Source organism: Melospiza melodia, chromosome 1 (genome assembly GCF_035770615.1).
Source record: "Melospiza melodia melodia isolate bMelMel2 chromosome 1, bMelMel2.pri, whole genome shotgun sequence".
Classification (NCBI taxonomy): Eukaryota; Metazoa; Chordata; class Aves; order Passeriformes; family Passerellidae; genus Melospiza; species Melospiza melodia.
Window position 1 is genome coordinate 10,489,748 of NC_086194.1, and position 26,842 is coordinate 10,516,589.

Here is a 26,842-nt window from a genome sequence, read left to right on the forward strand (position 1 = left end):
GTGCCCATCCCCATTCCAGGTATAGAAAAAATATGTATCTTTTAGAGAAAAAAACCCGTGACAGATGGTGGTGCCTCTACAGCAGAGGCATCACAGCTTCCTTTGCTCTCACTGCATTATTATATTGTACTCCAGACAGACACCTGTACTTCTGACAGATAACTGGGCAATCCAGTTTTGAGCAAGCTGTGATGAATCAAAAATAGCTGCTGGCCATGGAGATGGTGCCACACACAACATATGGGATCACTTGGCTCTGCTCTGGCTGAGTGCCATTCTCATGCCCCTCTAGGTTACATAAAGCTGCATATTCCTCAGTGAAGCTAGGGGCTGCTTTTCTTTAACATTTGTGTCTAACAGCTGCTGAATTAAAAAGTGAAATATTAACTTAGCCACATCTTCAGCATGGCCATGACCCACTGAATCAGGAAGAAAACTGCATCGTTGTACACAATTAAAAAAAAAAAACATAAATAATGGAATTTTTGTGCAAAACTTTCAAAATTTTTATTCTCTGATTCCTCTTCAGTCCATTATGGTGTTATTGACTACTATTATCTGAAATAGCATAAAGATGTAAACATTTATTTGTTCACAGCTTTATATATAACATCTCAGAGAAGGCTGTTAGGTTTGTGACATTAAAAACTGAAACCAGAAAAGAACAAAAAGAGCAAAACCAGAAGAAAACTATAGTGAATTACAGTATGAAATCTATTTACACACATTAATCTATACAACATCATAATCTGTACATTTTGTAAAAAATAATCACATTCATTTACATCATCTTAAATTTTTACCATACATGACAGATATAAAGTTATAACAAAGATGACAAAAGAGAAATTTGAAGTAATACTCATACATACATATTTTGTGCCAGGACAAAAAAAGCTGCAGGTAATCATAAACTTATTACAGTGCTTTGGGACATAGAGGGGTTTGGGACATTTCAGTCACCTTTTAAATCTGACAATAGAAATGTTCCTGAATTAGATTTAGCTACAACCTGCTATCCTGGGGCAGAACCAGGTTCAACAGAGTGGTAAAACCATATCACAGAATGCTCCTTTTATTTAAAAGGATGTATTCCTGTAACATACATCCTGATGTATTCCTGTAACATACATCTTCAAACACTTTTTAATTTTAGTATTTTTTCAGCAACAGAATAGCACTGCATCCTAACTTCTGTATTTGGTCATGTCAGGGTAGCACTGACAGCCCACAGCTGATAGAGGCACTCATGGTAACATGAAGGTACTTCTGTTGGCAAAGGTATTTCCTAATCACTAAGCACAGACAGAAATTGTTCAGATGATGACCCTTACACACACAGAAGCAGACACACAGTCTGCAGGTTACTTGCCAGTTCTTTCTTTTTGTCAGACATAATTAGGTCTTGATTTCTCCTTAAGGTTGTCTGAAAAAAATCTGAATAGGACTTTATCCCAAATCACTTTGCTGAACTGGGCAAATTCACAGTTAACAGAAGATGATTTTTAGAAAAATAGAGGACAAATGATGCAGATGATTCATCTTAGTCTTTGCACATGGACTGCGTGACACGTGCACCTGGCAATGCCTTATTTCATCAATCTGCCCCAGACAGAGTCTCTGGTTTGCTGAGGGTCTGTGCTGGTTGCTTTCCCCTCTGGCACGTTAAAAGCAAAGGGAAGCCGAGGGGTGAATCAGGACACGAAGCAGATGCTACAGAGTGGGGTAGGATGGCTCCAACCTGACTGAAGAAGGTTTTTTGTAATGCTATTTGCCACCAATTACCTATTGCTGCTACAGTACACTCCATCACAAGCTTTGATAGGGTATTCTTCTGCTGGCTACCTGCAGTACAATATAAAGAAATTTTGCAAAGCACTTTCTTTAAGCATATGGCCCCTCCTACAAAAAGCAAAACCAAACACCTTACCCAAAAAACCAAACATTTGTTGGAAGCTGAGGCCAGGCAAAACACAATGGGACACAAACCTGTGAGCTTTATCATGGCAGGCAGGGACACCTGAGCCAATGAACTGTGGGATCCTCCTCTGCCTGACCTTTTGAATTACACTGCACATTTCTCAGAGGATAACTTTGGCCAACCCAAGGTAATTGGCTTAAAGAGGAGTATCTGTGTAAGATTACCCTGACAGTCTAATGATCTCTTCTGGAGGGATACATCTTACCTGATTCTATCTCTGGAGTGAGAAATGTAAGTACTAGCCACCTACCCCAGCTCATTTTATAGTAAGTCAGAGAAAACTGGGTCCAGCTTACCTGCCTCAGATGCCGAGCTGAACATGGAAGGAACCATCTTCAACTAGTGCCTATTTCTCTATCATGACTGTGAAAGGCACTTTAAAAGTGTCTTTAACTCAGAGACAAACATGCAGCTTTTAGACAAAATCAGGGCAGATGAATTTCACCTGAGTTTATCAAGCACCCAGCTGAAATTGACTCTGCAGAGGAATGTCCATATATGTATTTTTTAATTGTGTTAAAAGTGGAGAGCAAGCTGTCACTGTGTTCCTCAGGCATTAGCAGCAGGTAATGCTGACAGAAATCACTCAGAATTAATGGTGCCTCCAGGGGAGGTAAAGCACAACAATTATCCAAGGTCCTGGGAGTGAACCATATTACCATTCTTGTTCAGTAAGTACAAGCTGTGCTTCTGGCTTTTCCGTGGGGATAGACAAAAACCCCCAGGTTTCCTGCCTTGAATACTTTACAACTCAGTTTGGACTCTGAAGAAAGCAAAGGGGAAAAAACAGTAAAGGAATAAAGAAAGGGGAAGGTTACACTTTTCTTGCAGCCTCTACTTCCTCCCCTGCTGCTGCTAGGACTGAGTGAGAATTAGGATTAGGGATGACAGAAGGCCAAATGATTTCATTGCAATGTTTTTTGACTCTAAAGAGTCAACACAGCATAGAGCAAGAGCATTTAATCCCACGCTTCTCAGCAAAATGCAATGAGAGACAAAGACATGAGAAGCTGTCTTGTTATGGGTGTTGTAAAGATGATCAAACCCTGATCAAACACTTCCAGATTTGTCAAACTGCTCTTCACCTTTTACTGACATTTTTATATCTGTCCATGAAAAGGCAGATTCCAAACTGGTGATGATAGGGTTAACGCTGTAACTTTGCCTAAAATTATTTGGAAATCAGAAATTTTCTGATAGTAAAAACAAATGAGTGCAGTGCCCTCTGTGTCTTAACAGCCATGATAGTGCTTGAACAAAGCATTATGAAGTTAAACTGCCTCACAAAACAGTATTTAGATTATCTGCATTTATATTATTAATAAAGGAATGACGTTCTCCAAAGTACTGAACTTTTCACTGGTATTAAAGAAAAATATATACAGCACCTCTCTCTCCTGTGTCCCATTTTTTGCATGTCCACACTGTCCTTTACAAACTTAGTGGTACCTCTATGTTCTTCCACTGCAAAATTCTCCTATAGCATTTCACCCTACATGAAAAATAGAATCAAGCCCAAATGCATCTGCACCCTGTTAAAGGAAACAATGCTGGTTTGTTGCAGTATAAAATGTATTTTCTTATTAAGGCTTTTCTTTTTTTATAACCCAGAAATAATTAAAATGCAGATTTTTTTCATGCTCACCTAATTAGAACAAAGGCAGTTTTCTCTAAGATACAATGTGTTATAAACACACATAATTGGTGATGCATCATGCAGAACAGACTGATGGAAATGATTGCCTGAAACATCCATTTCTGTGCTATCATTCTGTCTGTGTGTCAACTCGCTCACATAACCTCATTTGAGCACAAAGATGAGCACACTTGAATGCCTGTCACATGTGCCTTTCTACCCCAGAAATTAAGGGGAAAAAGAACATCCTGCACATCTCATCTCAGGGAACTGAGCAGTCCCAATGCCACTGCAGACAAAGAACCCTAATGTGCACAGATGTGTTCAATTTAGGTGTAAAAGCAGCTCCCACTGCTCCAGTGGGTCTTCATATATTTTCAGGTAAGAGCTTGTGATAAGCTTCTCAAGAGATCCAGGAAACATACTAAATTTCAGCAGTGTTTCCTCAGTCTAAAGTCTTCGGGAATATATTGAGTTTAAATAGATGTGTGGGGGAACACCTTTAGACCCCATGGGAATGTTCTTGGGCTTCCACCCAGAATCTCATAGTTACTCTGCCAAACAGAAAACTTTATGAATGATCTGAAAGTGATCCATAGCTCCTCTAAATTCACCTTTTGTAAGTAACAATTCTTTGAGTGATTGTTGTTTAACTCAAATTATACCTGCTGGTATCATGTAACATTCACCAGGCTCTGCAGTCATGTGGACCATGGGGCTCTTTCCATCTTTGGTCTGACAAAACTTTGTGTGACTCCATGGCAATTCCATTAAAACAAATTGTGTTTGACTGATAAACAGCTGGATTAAATCAGACCGAGAACTGAAATACACTGAGACAGCTGCTGACAATATTCCCAGTACTGGTAATACTTTCAGGGATGTACAAATATGCCTGCCAAGGGATGCCCTTGCTGCTGCTCTTCCCTTTATCTGACAAGAGCAGGGACCTTGGATCCTGCTGGCTCCATAAAACCTGTTATCTGAAATATGAGGGCAATGGTTTGTATGGAGGTACTCATGCAAATACAGATTATTCCCACTTGAAATGTAGGGTGGACATGGTTAAACGTTGGCATGGGAAGAGAACATCACTGGTTTATTTCTTTTAAAGAGAGGAAATGTTATGTATGTTTTCATAAGACTGTCAGTTCTCTGCCTTTTTTTTTTCAAACATGGCTACATAAGAGGCTTGGCATTGTTGAAAATTCCTTCTTTATGCCTTTTATGGTAATTTTTAGGGATTCTGTCTAATTTTTTTTTTCCGGAGTCATGGCCATGACTAAATTTTAAATAATTTCAGATAGATATAGAACTGAATAAACTTAAAAGAATTTACATTTTTTGTTAAATGTGAATTGTAACTTCACTGCAATATTCCTTGTGTTTTGCAGCCAAATATGTAGCTCCTAGAGGCAGAGTTCAATGACAACACTGTAAACAATGATAGTTTCAATGTGTAATGAGATATCCAAGGCTGTTTTATCTATGCCAGGCTGCTTTAGCAATAAAACATACTTCTTCAGAAAACTGCTCCATGAAAGATCAACACAAATCTCTGACTTTAAACAGAAGATAACAACTGAGAACTGAGAATATTCAGAAGTAATATAGTAGTTTTTTCTGTATGGCCTGTAATGTAGCCCTACACTCTGCACCCGAAAATCAAACCAGGCACTTTTGAAAGTAACAACAGGATTGGAATCAAACTCTGTAGAAAGTAACCTCTGAAATGTGTACCATTAGCCTAGAAGTACTACCTTTTTCCCTCTCTTGTAAATCATGTTAATGATTTCCTGGATTAGCACACTGAACTCCCAGTGTGGTTAATTATGGTCTTAGATTTTTTATTTAATTTTATTTTCCATAATTAGAAAAGAATTTCCTAATCCTCAAGGCAATGTTTCCTTAAGTATAAATAAAGTGTACAAAATTTTCTTGCTTCCCATCTTAACCCTTACATGTGCCAAAGAAATCTGCATTGAGCAGGATACCCTGCATAGATCTTGTAGCCACTTTGGAAGGTAAAGGGACCTTTATGGAAAATGAATTTTTGAATTGTCACTGCTAGTAAACTGCAAGAGAACATCAGAATTAATATGATACCATTTGAACAAAACAGAAAGCATCCATGGGACAGGATTCTCCATTAATAATAGGTTGGCAGCACAAACCAATTCTCCAAATACCAACGTGTAGAAAAGCAAAGCACTAAACTGTACATGTTATAAAATATCACATCAAGCTGCATAATGAATGATATATCCCACAGTTTTTCATGTTTTGGGGGACGTAGCTCATTTATATCATGGTGGTCTCTGTCTGCATAAATGAGTGAGCTCTTGAGTTCCTGTGGAGCTGGGAAACACTTTCTGATCCATTTCGGGAAATGGACGAGTGCAGTCTGTAGTCTCTGCCTGCAGTCTGCTTCCAGCACAAGCTCCTCCACTTTCTTTTCAGCTCCCCCTGCACCTGTGCTCAAAAGAAAATGCACAATATGAGCTGAAAATTTTCTTCTATGTGAGGAAATCCTCCATGTCTGTTGGCTGTCACATGGGGATCTCTAGGAACAGAATCATAGAATGGTTTGGATTGGTACAAACTTTTAAAGATTCTGGAGTTCTGCCCCCTTCCATGGGCAGGGACACCTTCCAGCAGACCAGGCTGCTCAGAGCACCATCCAGCCTGGCCTTGGGATGGGGCTACCACAGCCTCTCTGGGTAACCTGTTACAGGGTCTCCACCACCCTTATAGAAAAGATTTTTTCCTTCCTAAATCTACCAATATCAGTTTAAAAATGTCCTGACACTACACGCCCTGCTAAGAAGTTTTTTGCCATCTTCCTTATAATCTCCCCTTTATGTACTCCAAGGTGCTACAAAGTCCCCCCCTCCTTCTCCTTTCCTGGCTGAGCAACCCCTACTCTCTCAGCCTGTTTTCATAGGTGTTCCAGGTGTTTGTTTATAGTGGCCAGAGGTGTTCCAGCCTTCTGATATTTTTTTTGGTCTAACACATCCATGTCTTTCTCGTACTGATGACAATTCACCTCTCTTGACCTTTAATGCTGGATAGAGGTTCAGCATTAACTTTTTGGGCTACAAGTGCACATTGCCAGCTCATGGTCCAGCCTCCATCCCCTAGTTCTTCTCTGTTGGATGGCTCTGTTGGATCCCTCAGTCAGCCCTGCACAGACCCAGGTGCAGGACCTTGAACTTGGCCCTGTTGAACCTCTCAAGCTTCTTTCCCCCTCTCACAAGCCTGTCATGGTCCCTCTGGATGGCATCCCTTCCCTCTACAGTATCCTTTTACAAAGGTCACATAACTGAGGCAAAGACTGCCTACACTGTGTGTGAAGAGGTGCCCTAAGGTCACATTCAAAAATCAATTTTGTATCACTTGTGCTGCAACATTAGGTTTTGGTATCGAGCTATTTATCTCGTGTACTTGAAGCATAGAATCAAATGATTAGCCCAAAATCAGGCATCTCATGAATATCAAAGACCAGAACAGCACTCAGGAGAGCTAAATGTTAATTGTCTGTGCAGGTGTCTTCTTCAGACAGATTCCTTCTGTCAGACACTGCATAGGGACTGAAATCAAAAGGAATTCTTTGCATATTTCTCAGTTGAGGCTATGAAAACCACGATGTGCTGAGCACTTCTGAAAATCTGTTCTGAGGTTTAGATACTGACAGAACATTACCCCTAAATATTTACTAAATGGTATTTTCAGATGAATTTTCAGACATGTTGCAGCTCTTGCACATTGCTTCTAACAGCTACATCAGATCACATCAGGAGAAGACACTAACACCTCAGTCTGCAAGGAATTCAATTTTAAACAGCTCTTAAAGCTCTTCCTCCAGCTTCTCTCATTTTTCCTGTTGTATAAAAACGATCACAAATATATTCCACTAATAGGAATGCAGACATCTTCTAAAACAGTTTTGTGTATCAGAGCAGAATTATGGGGGCACTCATACACTTACTAAAACCAACATTTAACATTCTCAGTAGGAAAGATGAGACTTACTTCACTGTTCAAAAAACAATACAGGACTGCAACAATCAACCCCTGGAAAGAGACAATAGTCCTTAGTTAGTAGGCAGCACTCACCTAGGTCAGTAAAATTTCTTTTGATCAAAAACCTTAAAATTTACCTGAAAAGATCCCAAACACAACTCAAAGATTATTTTATAATTGTTGGAGCTGCGGTCAGGAAACAGAGCAAACACTGTGTAGTGAACTCCAAATAAAGGAATCAGCAGCAAGGTGGACTTTGCAAGTCTCCTGGGTAAAGGAAAGAGACAAAACTGCAATTTAATGATGAGCTCCTGTTTTACTGAGATGAATGTGTAACTGTAGGGTTAGTCTGTACATTGCACATGCACAGTATGCAAACAGCACCTGGGAAATGTCATCCAGAATCATCCCAACTAAGAGATTTTCATGAGCCTCAAACACTAAAACTTCATAGCTTTACTGATGGTGTTAAGCACACGAAATTAAATAATTTTCAATGTTGTCAATTACATAAAAAAATTTAGCAGAAGACACTACTTACTGAAGTTAAGGAAACAGAACTTTAAATTATTAAGCAGAACTGCTCTGACAAAGCTCATGAAACTACTGGAATGATAAATTGCTACTTTTACCTTATCTGTCCTTTATTTCACTCTAATAACATCAGTTATATATAATATACAGGGCCAGCCATGGACAATTTTGGATGTCTGGCATCAGATAAAATTTGAGAAGTTATAATGTTGAGTTCCATAATTCATCACTGTATTGATGAATATAACTTGATTCAACAATGCAAGGATGCTGTTGTGAATTCACCTATTTTAACAGAAAAGTTAAGGTATTTCAAGTAGTTTTATTTTTTCTGTGTCAGTCTTCATGGCCTTGCTTTGTTTATAATGGCCCAGGGGCTGCATCTATTTATGTGGAAATAATTTCTGACAGCAAACCTTCTCAAAAATAGCAAATCCCTCACATCTAAAAATGATACCAGAAGCAGGAAAAATAGGGATTCCTTAGCAGAAGAAATTCATTTACAGCTGGAGGGGATGACACCGGCAGCAAATTTCCTGGTTTCCCAAAGGAAACGGAAAACTGATTTTATTTGGACTTAGCCTTGTCCACTGCAAGAGTAAAATAAACAACTAAAAGGATGGAACCAGCTACAAGCAGGTTCAGAGGAAGCGAATAAAAATGGTGACTTGCATGAATAGTGTTAATTTTAGATTCATATTTATTTCACTTTCACTCCATGATTGACTTAGTAATTTTTGTTTAGTTGATGCTACTTCCTCTATACTGCACTTACATTTTAGTAAAAGAAAGGGAAAAAAACCCATCCTTATTCTTCTCTGCATTTAAAAAAAATGCATTTGCAATTTTATAAATGAGCCTCCCAGATCTTTTAATTTGCTCTGCAGATGCAGTTTCTTGAGGAGGTTAATCTACTTTCCCATGGGTATCAGCTAAAGACCAAAAATGCAAACTTAATCAGGCAATCAAATGCTAAAAGCAAAGAATTTACGGGGATGAATAATGAAGGACAAAGTTGATAACAATGTGAATATTTCATATTATAAAGTACTACAGCAAACTGTGGAAAGTAGCAGGACTGAAAGTAAGGGAATGCCTGATTTTCAGAAATTAAATAAACACCACATGGAAGCAATGAAAACTTTATGTCACAAGAAGTAAACTTGAGGGGATTTCCTGCCCATAGGTTGGCCATTGTGCTACATCATAATGTGGCAACTGCACAGTTCCATCTAGATTCAACAAGCTCTCCCACATGTTTAGATAATTGAATCAGCAAACGCAAAACAAGACCCCTTTAGCTCTGCAAAACAAACGTGCTTGACAGTGCAGTTGTGCTGACTTTCCTGGGGCACATCAGAAATTTTCACTTTTTGCACCAAACGTCACATTGTCTGCAAACACATAAGGTCCTGCTTCTCTTGGCTTTAAGGATATTCTTTATTTCTGCATAGCATGTTTTGTCAGCTATTGGAACAGGAATTCAGTATTTTTAAATGAAGGGGAGGTGTTATCCAGGAGCACAGTGTCAAAGGCCACTCATATGGCTTTGGATTTTCAGTGTTCATGTGAGGTTTTGTCACTGAAGTATCGTATTGGCATCCTGAACTGTCAGAGTCTTGTCTGGGCTTTAAAACAAAACCTTCTACAACAGACTTGATTGCAGATGATTACTTATCCAGCAGCTCTTATAATAAACAACAAAAACCACAGATATGGCAATAAATAACAAAACCAATTTCAGCAATGCATTTGAATTGTTCCCCAATATCCCTTGATTTTAAAGCTGTGGAAACAAGAGATATTTTGGGATTTGATGCTCACACCAAAACACAAAAGAGGAAAGTCTGAACAGAAATCAAGTTGTTCTAAGCCAGAAACAACTGGTCTCCTCTAAAAAAGTAAAGATGCTATTTTAAATCAGTATGAAACACTCTATTTAACTTTTAAATTTTTGGTAAAAATTTCAAAATTTCAAAAATTTCAGCTCTTAAAATATATGGAAGCATTTTAGAAATTAAAAAAAAATGTTTTAAGGAGGTTGAAGGAAAATAATTTTAAAGGATTTTAAACATTTCTTATGTCAAAATAAAATGTTTACATGTCAAAAGGAAAATGTTACTTTCCATATATTTTGTATCAGCATACTCATTCATGGATTAAACTCAGATTCAAAATAACTTGTTGGTCTTTCTAAAATTAAGTATTTTTTATTGAATTAAACATTTGATAAAAATATATTTATCTCCATTTCAGCATAATTGTATTTATTAAACAATATCTAAAAGTAGTTCTAAATTAAATATAATTATAGAAAGAAATCAGTTTTTGATTTTCAGCAGATGAAAACTTAAAGAGATTATTTTGCTTCTGTCTGTAATATCTAAAAATATGACTCACTTGTACTGTGACTGGTCATTTCCTCCAACATCTGGAGATCTTAACTTCTGCAGTAAGATTCTTATAATGCTAATGAAAAGTATAAAATTCACCTGCAAAGAAAACAAATATAATGGTAATTTCTGAACCCTCCACTCAATCTGCAGCAAAAACAAATGCTTATCAAGTCAGACAGGAGCCAAGTCAGCATGGGAGTCGTGCACCTCCCTCCAGAGCCCCTCAGTGCCAAACTTCTCGTGTTCTGCAGCGCAACTTTTGCCATGTCCAGCAAACACTGCAAGCGCAGCGCTGCTGCTCTGGCTGGCAAAAGTCTTTGAAAGCTCCAATTGTCAGAAGTGTCCTCCTTCCACTACTTCAGCTCAGGACAGGTTTCCCAGCAGGATGGGACCCTGGGTGTGGTTTTCTGCAATCAAGCACTAAATTGTCACATCACTAATTGTCCTAAATTGTCACATGGATTCACAACTGGAAGCCCAGAGGCAGTTTTGACCCTCTCTTGCTCCTCACTTCAACTTTCAGTGTTTTCTGTCTGAATGAGGGTTAGAGAAGATTGCTGCACAGCTGATCTGTCTATTCCAACCAAGCACAAAAAGGGCTTCTCACAGGTATTTGACTGTTTTGGATATTGATGCTGACATTGCAAATGAAGGAATCAGAGAACAGCTGGGGTTGGAAGGGACCTCTGGAGATCATCCAGTCCATCTGAATCCCTGCAGCCTAATCCTCATGACAACCCTCTAAGACAGAAGAGTAGCATTTCATTTTGTATTTTATTTCATATTTTAGTTTTCAGAAAGGCACTTGCATAAAAATCATTATGATCAGAACCTAATCAGTCTAGAAAATTGAAGTATAAAATTCAGTATATCCTAAGTCTCACTCCCATTATTTATTCAGCCCTGACTTTCAGCTTCCTCTGGTCACCATCCCTTCTGGTGTTGGATTCTTGGTGTGGTCTAGAAAACTGCACCCTAAATACATGCTTTATGTCCATGCTGAAGTAAGGGAACAGTTGGAATCCACACCTACAATGTGTGCTAAAAACTGCAACTCCAGCTACTTAAACAGCTGCATTAAATGCACACATCTTAGAATGAATTCATCTAGAGAAAAATTTATATTGTGGTGAAAATGAGAATTTTCTTGTTTTAAACTAACTCCATCCCAAAGCACAAAATTAGGAGGTGGAGTACCTAACCAGAAAGTGCCTGTCTCACTGCTATAAATCTCTGCTTCATGTATTGGTGGAATCCTTCATTCTCCTAAAAATTTGGCTCCAAGCTTTTCAAGTTCAATGAATTTCTGTGTCTTCTATAAGACAACCTATAGAATTTGGGATACTAATAAATAAAACACAGTCATGGCAACTGCATGTCCCTCTGTTTTTAACATTTTGTTTGAAATGACAGGTGAAGGGTAGTGAAAGGAACTGAGAGGGATGAAATAAAAATTTAGGAAAATTATATCTAATATATTTTTAAAAAAGAATAAAAAAGAAATGTTAGAAAATATAGGATTTTGCTGAACTTAATGTACAATTTTTTTTCAGGCAGATGATAACTTAGAGGCTTACCTATAAAGGTAACAGACAGAAATCTGTTATTGCAGATTTTATCTGCAGACTTAATGCAGCTGAGTGCCCACAGCAGGGAATATTAACTTGCCATACACACCGGGGCCAGTATTAGTGGAGAAAGAGAGAATTGGGGTAACAGCACGTTCGCTTGGAACAGCCACATCCAACTGAGTAACTCTGAAGTGTGTACAGCATGAAGTGTGAACCTCTGCCAAATGACTTCTCTCAAGCCAAATTCCCAGGAGGAAATGCCAGGGAGGGCTCTGACACACTGAATTAACTGAAGCCATTCCCACTGTGCAAGATGGTATCAGAACCTGCTCTCACAAAGCTGTTGGATAGATCAAACTTTGCTGCCTGACCAGTACTCCACTTGACTTCTCTTCACTAAGGTCCAGCTGCAGTTCAGGTCTGCCAAGGCACCCTGGGATAACATCCTGGACTTCCCAAACTTCCAGGACTGCTTTGGAGCAGCACTGCCTTCTGGCACATGAAGTCTCAGATAATTGTTCAAACTGAGCATCCAGAGAACAGGGTTTCCTGTAAACACCAGGTGGTTTGTTTTGCTTTTATCTTCCAAAACATATTTTTCCTGACTCTGGATTGTTCCCCATTCTCCAGCTCCTTTGAGGTCCAAGTATTCCCTTCCTGCTGTAGTTCTCTTTCACGCTCATTTCTTCATAACATAAAACATCTTTGAGGCCTTACTTTATTCATTTCACACATATGGCCTACTCGTCTTTCTCTTCAAATGCAGAATTCACACTGATAGTGATGACAGGAATTTCTCCCAGAATGATTTTCAGCAGGCACAGATTGAAAGACAAGCCCAAACTTAATGCAAACTTCTGAAATCTTGTGTAATCTAATAATGCCCTAGATCTTCTGCTTCTAATTTAAAAAATTAATCAAGTATATCTAAATACATTAATTTTGCTCTCTGACTATTTTCAGAAATGGACATATAACCATAGTATATTATGCCCAAAGTTAATTACACAATCATTACAGGAACATTATTACACTAGTCCAGTAAGTCTAATGAGTTCCAAACAAGAAAAGCCCTGGGAAACAGTCTCAAATGGTATTATTTTGCAAATATTCATGTTCAATATATATTTTAGTAGGCTACCAATTAAAGAAAGATATACACAGCCATAATTTTTTGACTAATATCAGATTCTCAATTGCAAGACTATCTATTTACACACAAAATCAAATCTGCAATTCATTGAGAAGTATAATTAGATTTTTCCTTCCTCCAGGCTCATAAACAGGAGAGATGTTAAAGAAAGAACAACACACAAATAAAAGCAACTGCTAATTTAATAGGAGGCAGATAAATTTTGAAGGCAACAAATTTTAATGGCCTTGGCATCTGTTTAACATTTCTCCTGCAGCACAATTTCTTTTCATTAAAACAGAATTCTTGCCTATCTGTAACTAGCAGTAAAGAATAATGGCTACATGCACTGCACAATGCTGAACAGATCTATAATTCATGCTTCAAATTTTACTTACTATAATAGAAATTAAAATTGGTATTCGTATAACCCACCAGGGACCACCATGCTCATTTGTATCCCAGCAGCTATAAAAAAAAAAGAGGGAAAATCATGTTGACATTAATATCATCTGGCAAGCAAGACCTATGAGAAGTATTTCTTATAAACAAGTCAAAGCATACTAAAATATTGCCTGCTCTAGCCCAGAATCTGGCATTCAATCCCTTCCTGCTATTAATTTTATTCCCTTTGTTTTAATATGCACACTTGATTTCCCCACCAGGAGCACTGTGGCCAGGTGTGGATTTCTCAGCATAAGAAAGATGTGGCTCTGTTAGAGCAGGTCCGGAGGTGATCACCCAAAGGTGACCAGAGGGCTGAGGTACCTCTCCTGCAAAGGCAGGCTGAGAGTTGAGGTTGGTCAGCCTGGAGAATACAAGGCTCCATGGAGAAATCATTGTGACCTTTCAGCACTCAAAGGGGGCTTATAAAAAAAGAGAAAATTACATTTTGACAGGGCAGGTAGTGATAAGACAAGGGAGAATGGTTTAAAAATGAAAGAGGAGAGATTTAGATGTCAGGAACAAATTCTTTACTCAGAAAGTTGCAGAATCATTTTGGTTGGAAAAGACCTCTGAGATCATTGAGTCCAACCTTTGACCAAGCACCACTGGACCATGGCACTGAGTGCCACATCCAGCCATTTCCTGAACTATTCCAAGAAAGCTGACTCCACCACCTCTGTGGGCACCCCATTCCAATGCTTTACAACCCCTTCAGTGAAAAAATTCTTCCCAGTGTCCAAACTGAACCTCCCCTGGCACAGCTTGAGAGCGTTTCCTCTTGCCCTGTCACTGCCGGCCTGGGAGAAGAGACCAACCCCCACCTGGCTACAGCCTCTGTGCAGGCAGCTGTAGGGAGTGACAAGGTCTCCCCTGAGCCTTCTTTTCTGCAGACTAAAGATCCCCACCTCCCTCAGCTGCCCCTCACCAGACTTGTGCTCCAGACCCTTCACCAGCTCTGTTGCCCTTCTCTGGACACACTCCAGCACCTCAGAGTCTTTCCTGCAGTGAGTGGCCCAGAACTGGACACAGGTCCCAGGGTGTGGCCTCAGAGAAGCTGTGGATGTGCCATCCCTGGAAGGGCTCAAGTCCAGACTGGATGGGGCTCTGAGTAACCTGAGGTGGTATCACTGCCCATGGCAGGGAGGGCTGGAACAAACTGGTCTTCAAGGTCCCTCCCAACCCAATCCATTCTATGATTCTGTGAAATCAGCTAAAACATCAAGCACACTGGGCTATACCATTAGACATCATGGAGGGTGTTGACCTTTGTGGGAACCAAGCTCAGATTCACTTTGTGTAAGGACACTTCTCCAGTGTGCACTTAATGCTGACCTCTGTGTAACAGGAGGAACTAAAGCAACTGACAGGTGTAACTGGCATTACATCATTTTGTGTGAGGCATGTAGGTTATAGATGCCTGGAACTTGTTTGTGAAAATGTGAGACTGAACCTGAAGTTCTGTCTTAAAAACTGAATATTTAATTTTCACCCTGGGCTCAGTAATTTTGGTCCAAATAGTCTTAAGTGCTCTGAAAGGTTAGTCAGATTAGAGATTAATTACCCTTTGGACTTCCTCTGTAATCATAATGACAAAGGAAAAAAGAGTTTGGCTTTGGTTTACACATTAGACATCCTGCAAAGAAAGCCTTGAAATTATGCAGGATATGATTTTTAAGTCTAATTGCAGAAAAACTTGAAAAATAATAGTTGGACAAAACTGGACTATGCAAACTGTTTTTCCACTAGTTAGGAATGTTCTCCCATTCCTTGGGAGCAGCAGGATCAAGTCTGATTTTCCTACAAAATTCTTGTCTCAGTTCCCCTTCACATGCCAGGAAGCTCTAATTAGCTTTAGCTTTACCTGGCTATGTGCATCTGACACACCCTTACATCACCTCACTTTTGGGAATGTAATTTATCTGTACCCCAAGTTATCTACACTTCCATCTCCTGAGTTCCCAGTTAGCAAATGAGCATGGCCAGTGCCTTCCTGCACACGTTGCAGCACTGAGCCCAAGGACCCCACTGGTGTTTCAAACATTATTTTGACTTCCCAAGCAGATAGCTCCAGATGTGGGTGTGCCAAGGAGTAACAGCAGCCATAAGTTATCCCTGCTCTCTCCTGCTCTCTGAGTTCTTCAAATAAACATCAAGCATAAAGCACAGCTGAAGAGCTCCCGCACACCTGCCCTTTTATTGCCATCACTGAAATTTCACTTCTGTGTTTGTCCCCTCCATAACAGCAAACTACCTTTGTGTGAGCAGCACCACACCCAAGGCAAGGATTGCACACGCATGGGGGGATTTAAACTTTCTCTCTCACACACACTCACCCAGTGTCCTCTAGAATGATCCGTGTCACTGTCCATGTAATAATGAATATTGTAGGAATTCCTGAAAAATGCCAAAGATGTTCAGAGAATGATCACAAAAATGCAAGTCCACAGGGAAAAAAAAAAGTTCAGCACACTACTAAGCAGTTTTTCCCCAAATACACAACATATAGCAAACAGCTCAGTGAATGGAAGGAGAAGTCCATCTGATGAGCTACATGATTACATGTATACATCAGTAATGTATTACAAACAAAGACTGCAGGGAAGTGAGTTTGTTTCTCATAGAAATGCAGCCATAGTTACTAATACATAAAAAAAAAAAGCCTTTCTCAGGTTTCTTGCAAGGTGTCAGAGTGACTTACAGGGAAATAGATACAAGTTATGCATTCCCAATGCACCTCCAAGGACTGCAATATAAAATAAAAGTATAAATCATTTCATAAGGAACCTTGTCCACACTCTGGTTTATTCCTATTTCCCAGCAACACCCAAATGTTTTATGGCCACCTATTACTGGAAGTATTAAAGTGTTCCATATAAACATCATGGCACTTTCTGTAAATGAGAGGAATATATATATTTAAAACCAGATGGACAGTATTATTGGGCTTTTCAAAAAGGCAAATTGCATAGTATAGCTCATGGCTGTGCAGCTAAGCTTTAATTTTCCTCACAAATCAGGACACCTGAATTATATGTTTTGCAGTGGCAGCCCTTGCATCAGAGCAACCCCTGCGTGTGGTGCAGATGGCACAGGTGAAAGCTGACCAACACACACACACACAGAGAAAAAAGAACATTACTGGGAGATGGGCAAGTTCTTACCCCATCCTATCAGCAGGTAGATGGTGAAGTGTCTGTTGGGGGAGAATATTAGCACAAGGAGGATGTGGAGGTAAAGTCCTTCCACCAAGAGCCAGTAAAAGTTTGCCATAACACCATACTGAAAAAACACCAGAATTGCCTTGCAGCCCACCTGAAATATGAGAAGAAGGATCAAATTTGTCACAGGAAAGATATATTATACTATTTTATATATATATATATATAATATTATTTTTGTTACTACAGACAAAAATCTTAGCTGTCTTTGTAGTATCAATAAACCAGATCCAGTATAAATTTTTATCTTCAATCAAGCAAATTGCAACATCGCAAATGTTACTGTATACATTAAAAGAAAGTTAACTATTAGAAATTATTTAGTTGTCTCTCATTGCTAATTCACTCAGAAAGCTTGAAAATTTCATAGGATAAATGTAGAAAATATGGTGGTTATCAATAAATGCACATTTCCAACAGTTGGTTAGTGAATAGCTATAAAATTAAATTATCATCTACTAGGAGTCTAATAAATGTATTAAAACCTCACATGGCATCCTAACACAATAAAAATTAACAAAGAAACTACTTCATGATTTTTTTCAAAGCTAAATGTGAAACTGAGTGAAAAATATAACTTTATGTTATTAAGTCCCTATACTTGGAAAAAAAAGTTGGCTGGATTTTAAAAAATAATATTTTCCCTTTAGAAAATGTTTTAGAATTTCTTAGTTAACAAAACACACAGACATATATCAAAAATTGTTGCTTATAGTCTGTGTGCTGCTCTTCAGAATTAATTTTCAGATGTCTGTGCTGCTGATGTTCCACAGTGCTGGCTGCTGCTGCTTTGGTACTTCCCAATGGGAATCTGGGATGTGAGAACTGAATATGAAAATGTCCATATGGACTGAGAATGTGCCAAGAAATGTGATGATATGGTGAATGTAACAGACTACACAAACTGGACCAAATAAAATCTCTAGTTTCTACTAGCTTTACTCACTTCTCCATTTTAAATCCCCTTCATTTTTCTGTTAAAATTCCATGTGCACCAGATACCTAAGCAGGTAACTTGCTCATTTTCAGTGATCAATTCCTCTCTCTAAGCATAAATGTTTATTAAGAAGTGAGATGCAATCACCAGCTGCTAAGCCAGAAGGGCACAGACCTCCTCAGGGAGATTTCTTTGTATCCATCACCCCCCCAGGATGTCCCAGATACCTCAGTGCATCCCAAGTAACATCCATGCCTGTGCACATGGTAATGCAGAAAACTAAGGAAGAGTCCAAAGGCTTGAATTCATTTCACCTGATTTTATCTGCCAACAACCAAAGTTTGAAAGCAAGCTAACTTTGGTAAGACTGATTTTACCTCTGGTCTTTGGGATATCCACTGCAGATCAGCAATGGGCCAGAAAATGTAATATGGATAAAATTAAGCATTTCAAAATGTGTGAAAAGTTGAAATTTTCATGCAAGTTGAAATTTGGTTTTATGCTTAGGACTCCTTAAAATCAGATCAGCAGTGAAAATTTTGTAATCCTTTATAAATCCAATATTCCCTTGTATTACATTCTTAATTTACATACCAGAACCCTGCATCAAAGTATTTTCCCTTCCCCCTGCAGGTAATCCTGTATCAGCTGTATTTGCCCATGCTGAACAGCGAAGGTATCTATCAGTAAAGTTAGCCAAAATTAATTCTCTATGTAATCCAGAGCCAGGACCTACTTACAGACCTTATTGACTGTGTGTTTTAGATCTCTGTGAGTGCAGCACAACTGTGGAACACCACACACACGTGGCAGAAGGGGCAAACCCCTCGTGCTGTTATGTGTGAGAGGCAGCACCAAGCCAGTGCTTGATAGACAGAGCAGCCTAGTCAGGCTGGTGCCAGATTATCCCACACACAATGCAACAGGAATTAGCCAGCAGCCCACAAAATCTGACACATTTAAATAGGAATCTGACTTATTTAAATAGGAAAGTTTAAGGCTTTTTAGCCAAGAATAACTGGAGAATAAATTAAATTGCTGAAACCAAGTAGTATTTTGAGAGTCCACTGGTCTTTCGAGGACCTAAGAACTTCTGATCATCCCTGGCAATCTGTCTGCTATCTAATTTGCCTAATTGGGGTTTACTAACTCAGTTCCTGTTTTTCTCCATTAGAAATACTCTAGATTATGAATTCCTATATACAGCTTGGTATTCACTGCTAAGAACTTCATGTTTTGGGACAATATGGCTTCATCAAGACAAAAATATCTTATTCCATTTTTTTTCTCACAAGCTTAAACTGTAGTTTATTAAAATTAGAAGGGATTTTTGACTGAAACAACAAAGCAGCAAATGGGGCATACCATATAGAGGTCAGTTTTTTAACAGCAAGACTTGAGATTTTTTTAAGCCCTGCACATGAAAATGCAGTAAACATATTAGCTTGCCAAGAATGCAGATGATAACACTTCTGTCATAGCCCAGAAGTACCGAGGAGTTAATGAAGACAGCTCCTGCAAATATTTAATTTCCTGAGTTATTCCCTCCCTCCACTGATACCTGTCAAACTCCTGGACCCCTGATAAAGCTGCTGGAACACTTCCACAGCATCTGCTTTTTATCACTCCCAGCTGATAGCACTCCTGTTTGTCTTCAACCCTCCCAGCTGATTAATACAGTGGCCATGTTTATTCTGAGCTGTATCTGGTTAAAAATTGTCTTGGCTGATGACAAGTTGTCCTTCATGGACACACAAACAATGTTAGGGTTTCCTTCTTGTGCTACAACCTTCTTTATCTGGATACATCTAACACCCCATTTTCCTAGTCATTATATTCTCTTCAGAATTGTCTGCACTGAAATCTTGGTCCTCCTAAATATTTAAAAGGATCAGGGAGGAAAATTCAGTGACAAAACAGTGTTACACCAGGTAGAAAATGATATTTATTACCCATGAGGTTTGATCCTCTGGACAGTGAGCTGTGTTGGAGCTGGAATAGAGAATATCATCCTTGACTAAAACAGAGATTGCTCTTAGAATGAAAGAGAGGAACAGGTTCAGATGGATGTAGTTCCGAGTACAATGAAGCTTTCTAAAAAAGAGATTTAAAAAGAAGCATTTTAGTTTATGAAGCAGAAACTGTTGAACAGATTTCTGTTACTCTGTGGACATTTCTTAGCAATATGAACCTTGAGTAAGAGCATACCCTTTCCTTTTCTGTCATTTTGTTAGTGATGCCTTGCTGTTTTCTTTCATCTCTTGTTTCTGTTCAGTATCACAGATTAAAAGATCCCAGTGGTATTTCTCTCACATTTCAACATAACTTAATAAACTGCCATAATAAGCTGACAATAAACACAGGCTATCCTTCTGTGTGTGCACTCATTCCAGTGTTTTTCTTGCAAATACAACTTTGATTATCCTGGATATATTTCAGATGTGCTCTCACCTATTATTTTCTCGTTTCATTCTTTTATTAACTCCTGTATTTTGCTACATAGTGACTTTTGATCCTACGATGATGGTGTATGCAGGAGCAATTAAAAATGCATTCAGAACATTTGATCACCCATCCTTTCTATCCAATGAATGTAAAACTTCTTTTGTCTGGCAGCCATGTGAAAGCTTTACAAACAAATGACAGATAAAAGATTCCATGTAAGTGGATGAGTACTCAGGGGAAGCAAGCTATAAATTGAGGGCTTTTCCCTTAAAATACAGTCCCTTTAAGATTTTCCTGTTTAAAATATTCTTTTTGTAGAAAATCTCTAGAAACCAAACTGCTAAGAGGTATTTGTGGTCACAACCAGCACCTTGAGCTGCGCCTGGAAATAGACCAAAAGCCAAGGCATTTCAGCAAGCATGAGCAGTGAAAACATGAAAATGCAATAGGTGTAATGGCAGTGTGCAGTGGCAACTTACAGGTATTCTTCCAGTTGTGATTTTTATCAAATATAATAATAATCCACTCTGAAACTACTGAAGCAAGGATAATTAGAATGAGTGTAAGGAAATAAAGAACAGATCTGCCATGCTAGCCCTGAATTTAGCAAAGGACATAATACCAGGCTGAATTTTGTAGAGTTGTCAAAAAATGCAGTGATTGCTGAGGCCATGCACATCCTTTGCTGAAATACCACTATTATGTTGGACTGCATCACGTGTTCCTGTGGAATTCAGAGTTACATGCAAACTGCAAATAGGAGGAAACTATTTTTCTTGAATAACTCATGTAGATGATTAGTTATTCATCCCATTCAGTAGCTCAAAAAATAAATGTTGGATATATACAAGGCTGTCAAACCAGAAATTAATTCTTAATTCAACTCTCTGTGTTGGGAGGCCCCAATACTCCCTGCAAATAACAGAGAAATATTCTTCTTGAAGGGGGTTTAGAAGAACATATGTTGCCTCATGAAAAAAAGTCTGGCTTTCCCAGACTCAAATGGAAGACTGGGAAAAAAATAACTCTAGTTCGATATCTAAATTGAAGTTGAAGGTTTTGAGTAAACCTCTTAAATGCTTGATTTGTTACACCTGACTTCTGGTGATGGGTGACATTCAGATGTCTCTAATTCTCTGTATTAAATGTGGTTTTAGCTTTTAGCAGTTTTGAAACTGCAGTAATCTGCATTGGGATCTGCCTGGATAACCATGACTGGCTCAATTATTTTTTAAAAGTATTCCAAACATAATTATGGGTTATGTATCTGCTCTGATTGGACTCTGAAGATTTAGATTTTCAGAAAATTTGAAGGCAGACTGAAAGGCTTAGAGAACTCATCACAGGAATATTTCATGAGAGGAATGAGGCTCTAAAAACAACATGCTGTTATTATGTATTATTTGTACTTCCTTTCTACCAAAACTGTGAGATGCACTTTCTTGCCTTTCTTGGTCCTAAGTGGAGCAGAAAAGCTGTGTGAAGTTCATAATGGAGAATATAAAGGCTATTCTGTTAGGCAGGTGGAAGTGATACATAAAGGCATGAAGGTGGAGGGACTGAGAAAAACTGTGATACTGATAAGACCAGTAAAAAGTTATTTTACTAGCTGAAGATTTAAAAGTTATTTTACTAGTTGAAGATTGGCTTCAGTCTGAGAAAAGTCACAGAAATCAGGCAAAATCAGCAGGCAGTTGATTTTCCTAACACTGCCTAACAAAAACATTACAGACTCAGCACAACTATCCACACCTTTACTACTGTGCTTGGAACTGGTGAGGCTTGTACCTTGAGCACCATGTTCAGTTATGGGCCCCTCATTTCAAAAAGGACATTTTTGGGGTGCTAGAGGGTGTCCAGACAAGGGCAATGGAGCTGGTGACAGGTCTAGCAAACGTGTCTCGTGCAGAGCAGCTGAGGGAACTGGGGTTGTTTTGTCTGGAGAAGAGGAGGCTCAGGGGAGCCCTCATTGCTCTCTACAACCTCCTGAAAGGAGGATGCAGCCAGGTGGGGGCTGGTGCCTTCTGCCATGATTCAAGTGAAAGGATGAGAGGAAATGGCCTTTAGTTGCATCAGGGGAGGTTCAGATTAGGTATTAGGCAAAAATATTTCACTGAAAGAGCGTTCAAACATTGGAATGAGCTGCCCAGGGAGGTAGTGGAGTGAACTGTTTTTGGAATTGTTCCAAAGGTGTTCGGATGCAGCACTTGGGGATATGGTTTAGGGGTGATTATGGCAGTGCTGGATTGAAGGCAGGAGCAGATGATCTTGAAGGTCTGTTTCAACCTTGGTGATTTGGTGATTCTGTGATTTACAGTTGGACAAATTACTGATTGCCTTTGATTGCAGTACCCCTGGAAACCACTCAGAAGCTCTGCAAAATGTGGCTGCACTTCTGTACTGTATATGCTGGGAAATGGCCCGACGAAGGCAGGAATGATGAATCTGACTCCATGTTCTCAGAAGGCTAATTTATTATTTTATAATACTATATTAGATTAAAAATACTATACTATACTAAAGAATACAGAAAGAATACTTACTAAATGCTAAAAAGATAGTAATGAAAACTTGTGACTCTTTCCAGAGTCTCGACACAGCTTGGCCCCAACTGGCCAGAGAGTAAAAATAACTCACACCAGAATCCAATGAAACAATCACCTGTGAGTAAACAATCTCCAAACACATTCCACAAGAGCAAAACGGAGGAGAAGCAAATGAGATAAGAATTGTTTTCCTTTTCTCTGAGGTTTCTTAGCTTCCCAGGAGAAAAATCCTGGGCAAAGGGATTTTGTTGGAGAATGTGAATGCCACACTCCTGTCCAGTGGTGAGATCAGTATACAACTAATTCTCAAGACCAATTCAAGGTGTTGATTTTGATAACCAAATAGAAAATGCTTTATGTAATCACTCCTAAATTATTGTTCTTTCTTACGTGGGTTGTAATGCCTGTAAATTTGCAAAATGCTTTGAAAATTGTTAATATGATCATTGCTAGTAAAAATCTGGTCAGCATTACATTACTGTCAGCTGTTTAACTGCAAAAAGTGTAAACTCAATGCATTTTCTAAATAATTGAGCAATCAGACAACAGTTAAAGATGTCTTATCATTGTTAATATTTACTCATGAAAAACACATACCTGAAAAGACAAAGAATTATACTTCCTGTTGTAAGAGCAATCAGAGATACACTGTGTCCAAGGGTATAAATTGCTTTCACCCTCACATAGAAGTTGACCTGTACAGAAAAATATATATGCAGAAACTACTTACTGATACATCAAATTGTCTGTGAAATTATGTAATTGTCCATTAAATAACTCTGAAAGCTATAGCATGATTTTAATTCTTTGCTCTACAGTACATGATGAGAATGTTATATCTCTACTGCAACACATTTTGCAAGGCAATATCTCAAGAAAATCGACTTCAGTAGAAAATTCAGCCTCAGAAACTCAGAACATAGACACACAGTCTGGTACCATTCCAGTTGATTATACCAGGTCAATGAGGTCAAATAAAGTATCAGATTCATCAATTTCCATGAACACAATCAAACTGGTAAAAGCAAGTCAGTTTGAAAGAGTGGATTATCTCTAAAAGAGAAAATTTTCCTCATTCCTTCTGCTCTAGAGTACTTTGTAATGCAGTTCCACACAAATTTAATTTTAAAGACATGTGAAAGTCTCATTAATTTCTCATTCTAAATTTTCAAATACTTTATTAAGTGGTGACACAAACCCTTTCTTTAGTTAAGTTACTTGCTAAAACTTGGAAAGGAAGTTTTTCAACAGAGGAAAAGCAGGCTGAAATGCACAGTCTGCTGATTAACTGCATACATCTGTAAACTCACCAGCTACACACTACAGGAAGTCCTATTCTGAATAACAACATCAAGAAAAATAGGGCTAAATATTTTCAGAATTAAACTCCTTCTCCATTTATGCCTACAGCAAAGTCATTAGACTGACATTAGTTTCCACTCAAGTGAAATAAAATATTAAAACAGTGAAGTTTTTAAAATTACATTATGAAATTAAAGATTTTAAAAGCAATATAGAACATGCTACATATAAGAGACAGAATTTCAATATTTAGTGCACATGGTCACCATTTGCCTTCCCCAATGAGGCTGGTAAAAAGTAGCAAGGAAGCAACACTTGTAAGTAAATTGACATAGTCAAAGGAATCTCAAATTACTTTAGTATATTTATTTTTATAGCACTCAAAAGGCCAAGTAAGGAGGTTATTTTAGTAATCCCAATTCATGATGAAATTATCTGAACAATCCCCTTGTAAACGTTATGCAGATATGGAAAAGGCAAAATGAAATGTGAAATGAATGAAGACTCTTGCAACTTCTCTGTTGTAGATATGGTGAAAGCAGAAAACTATGGGAAACAACTGCCATGGATCTTAAGTGCATTCATAGCAACTGCTATGTTGTTACGTATTTCAACCATTAGATTGTACAATAAGAGAGTCTCTTGTATTTTGGTATAAAGAAAGTAGCTGTTCAAACTGCATTAGGATGATTGAGACATGCCCAACAAGAAAGCTGCACTGGTTTAAATTTTTCACAATTCCACACCATTTTGAAAATTCTGTCTAGATTTGATTTCAGGAAAGCTCCACTGACTGAGATACTTGGAACTGGAAATCGAAATTGCTTTCAGAATTCATAAAAGAAGGAAAAAAGGTGGAAACCCTGCATGAAGTTACTAACAAAGCATCAGTTGTCCAGCCCCAGTGCTGTAACAGTGCCTTGAATTTATCCTCTGGCCATGTCCTCTGAGCTTGACAGAAACTGCCAGGCTGCTGCCCATGAAGTGACTCTGTCACTTTGCCCTGCTAGGGAGAGCAGAAGATTTTGTCTTCTGCCAGAAAAAAACACAATATTTCATGTAATGTTTCTGGCATTCTGTACACACGCATGACCCCTACAACAAATAGTCTGGCTAAAATCAAAAGAAGAACCCCGTGTGTTTTCAGCCCAGCAAACAGCTGTCAGCATCAGCAGGACTGAGTCTCTCTGCTGGCCATCCCTTGGCCAAACAGATGAATGGGAAATAACTGCAGGGAAATATGTCGGGATTGAAATTAATCAGCCAAGACTGCTTGGACATTACCTTAATAATGACAATGGTCATTTTACTCTAGCTAGGCATGAGAAAATAAGAAGTAATTACACAGCTGAAATTATTTTATCATATGATAATTATTATCCTTATTTTACACTTGAAATGGTAGAAAAGAACACCTTTCTTTTTTCTCAGACATTTTAGGGGTTTAGGTTTATAATGGAGAGAAATCTTAGATGTTACAAATTTTTCTATGATCAAAAATTAACCCTGCTTCTCAAATAGTTGCAAAGGTAAGTCAACACTTACCCATTTTTAATCCATTGCATCAAAAATTACCATTATTCAAATTTATGTGTTTTGATTTTCCAAAAAATTTAGATTATTAGAATGCATCTTAGAATGCATCTAATCACTTAGATTATTAGCATGAAGCACTTTATCAGACTCAGCACCAAGGATGATGCAATCATACTGCTTCTTACATTTCCTGTATGAACATAAAATATGTGTCTTGATCTGCCTGTAAGACCTCTATAACTCTTAGTGACTTCACCAAAAAAGTAAAATTAGTAAATGATGTTCTCAAATTATATGTCAGTTAAAAACAAAAACTCCATAAAGACAAAGAATTAAATTCCACATTGTGCTGTGGCAATTGAAAACCAGGAAATTCATTAGACTAATATTGACTTAGTCACAGCTATTAAATATTTGTCACCCATCTGTATTTTAGCTAGCACCCTTTAGAAACAAACTCTTTGTATTTTATTGGTGCAAAATAAACAGGAAAAGCAATGCCAAATCTGATAGCACAAAAACCAGTGACTTTTATAAAAAGTGGGATATCTTACTTATTTCTTACTGCTCTGTGTGAACCATAATTACCCATGCCTCAAGTAACATTTAGCTTCAACCTCTAAACCTAAAATATAAATGTGCAAGATTGCCAGGAATAAAATGACTGCAACAAAGGCATGGATTGACCAAAAGAGAATTTGAGAAATTATATTTTCAACATATTTTAACACAGAAGAAATACTATAACCCCTTCAGATTTTATAGCTCTTTTCAAAGGAAAAACTGATTCAAGCCTTAGACATGAAACTGAAATCCCATTATGAAATTGAAATGACATGAACTTTTCTGCCAGTCTAACAAAATCAGAACATAGTAATAACAGCTGGCCTCTGCAAAACATTCACATGATTATTTAAGCAATGCTGACTGCAAAACTGGAATCCAACTATTTATTTTTAAACTTCTGAGGAAAACATCAAAATTACAACCACAAAACCAAAGTCATTAGGTGGTTAGGCACAGAAAAAAATCAGTGGCTTATGATTTTCAGAAAAAAATAATGGAAATGGTTACAGGAAGTGTAAATGCTTTCTAAAGAGCTAATCCTAAAATGTTTCCTCTTTTTTTTTTTTTTTTT

General features: G+C 38.2%; 1 protein-coding gene across 1 annotated transcript in view; it reads right to left on the reverse strand.

Annotated features, from left to right (window-relative positions):
- Nucleotides 1-482: 482 nt before the first annotated feature.
- Nucleotides 483-26,842, reverse strand: part of VIPR2 (vasoactive intestinal peptide receptor 2) — a 50,959-nt gene continuing 24,599 nt past the window's right edge. The window contains exons 5-13 of the mRNA XM_063147775.1: nucleotides 23,464-23,561; nucleotides 19,828-19,969; nucleotides 16,882-17,032; nucleotides 16,054-16,114; nucleotides 13,672-13,741; nucleotides 10,575-10,666; nucleotides 7,778-7,907; nucleotides 7,650-7,691; nucleotides 483-6,089 (exon numbers count right to left, since the gene is read on the reverse strand). Coding sequence (XP_063003845.1) covers nucleotides 5,919-6,089; nucleotides 7,650-7,691; nucleotides 7,778-7,907; nucleotides 10,575-10,666; nucleotides 13,672-13,741; nucleotides 16,054-16,114; nucleotides 16,882-17,032; nucleotides 19,828-19,969; nucleotides 23,464-23,561 — 957 coding nt within the window. The 3' untranslated portion in view covers nucleotides 483-5,918. The remainder of the gene's footprint in view (nucleotides 6,090-7,649; nucleotides 7,692-7,777; nucleotides 7,908-10,574; nucleotides 10,667-13,671; nucleotides 13,742-16,053; nucleotides 16,115-16,881; nucleotides 17,033-19,827; nucleotides 19,970-23,463; nucleotides 23,562-26,842) is intronic.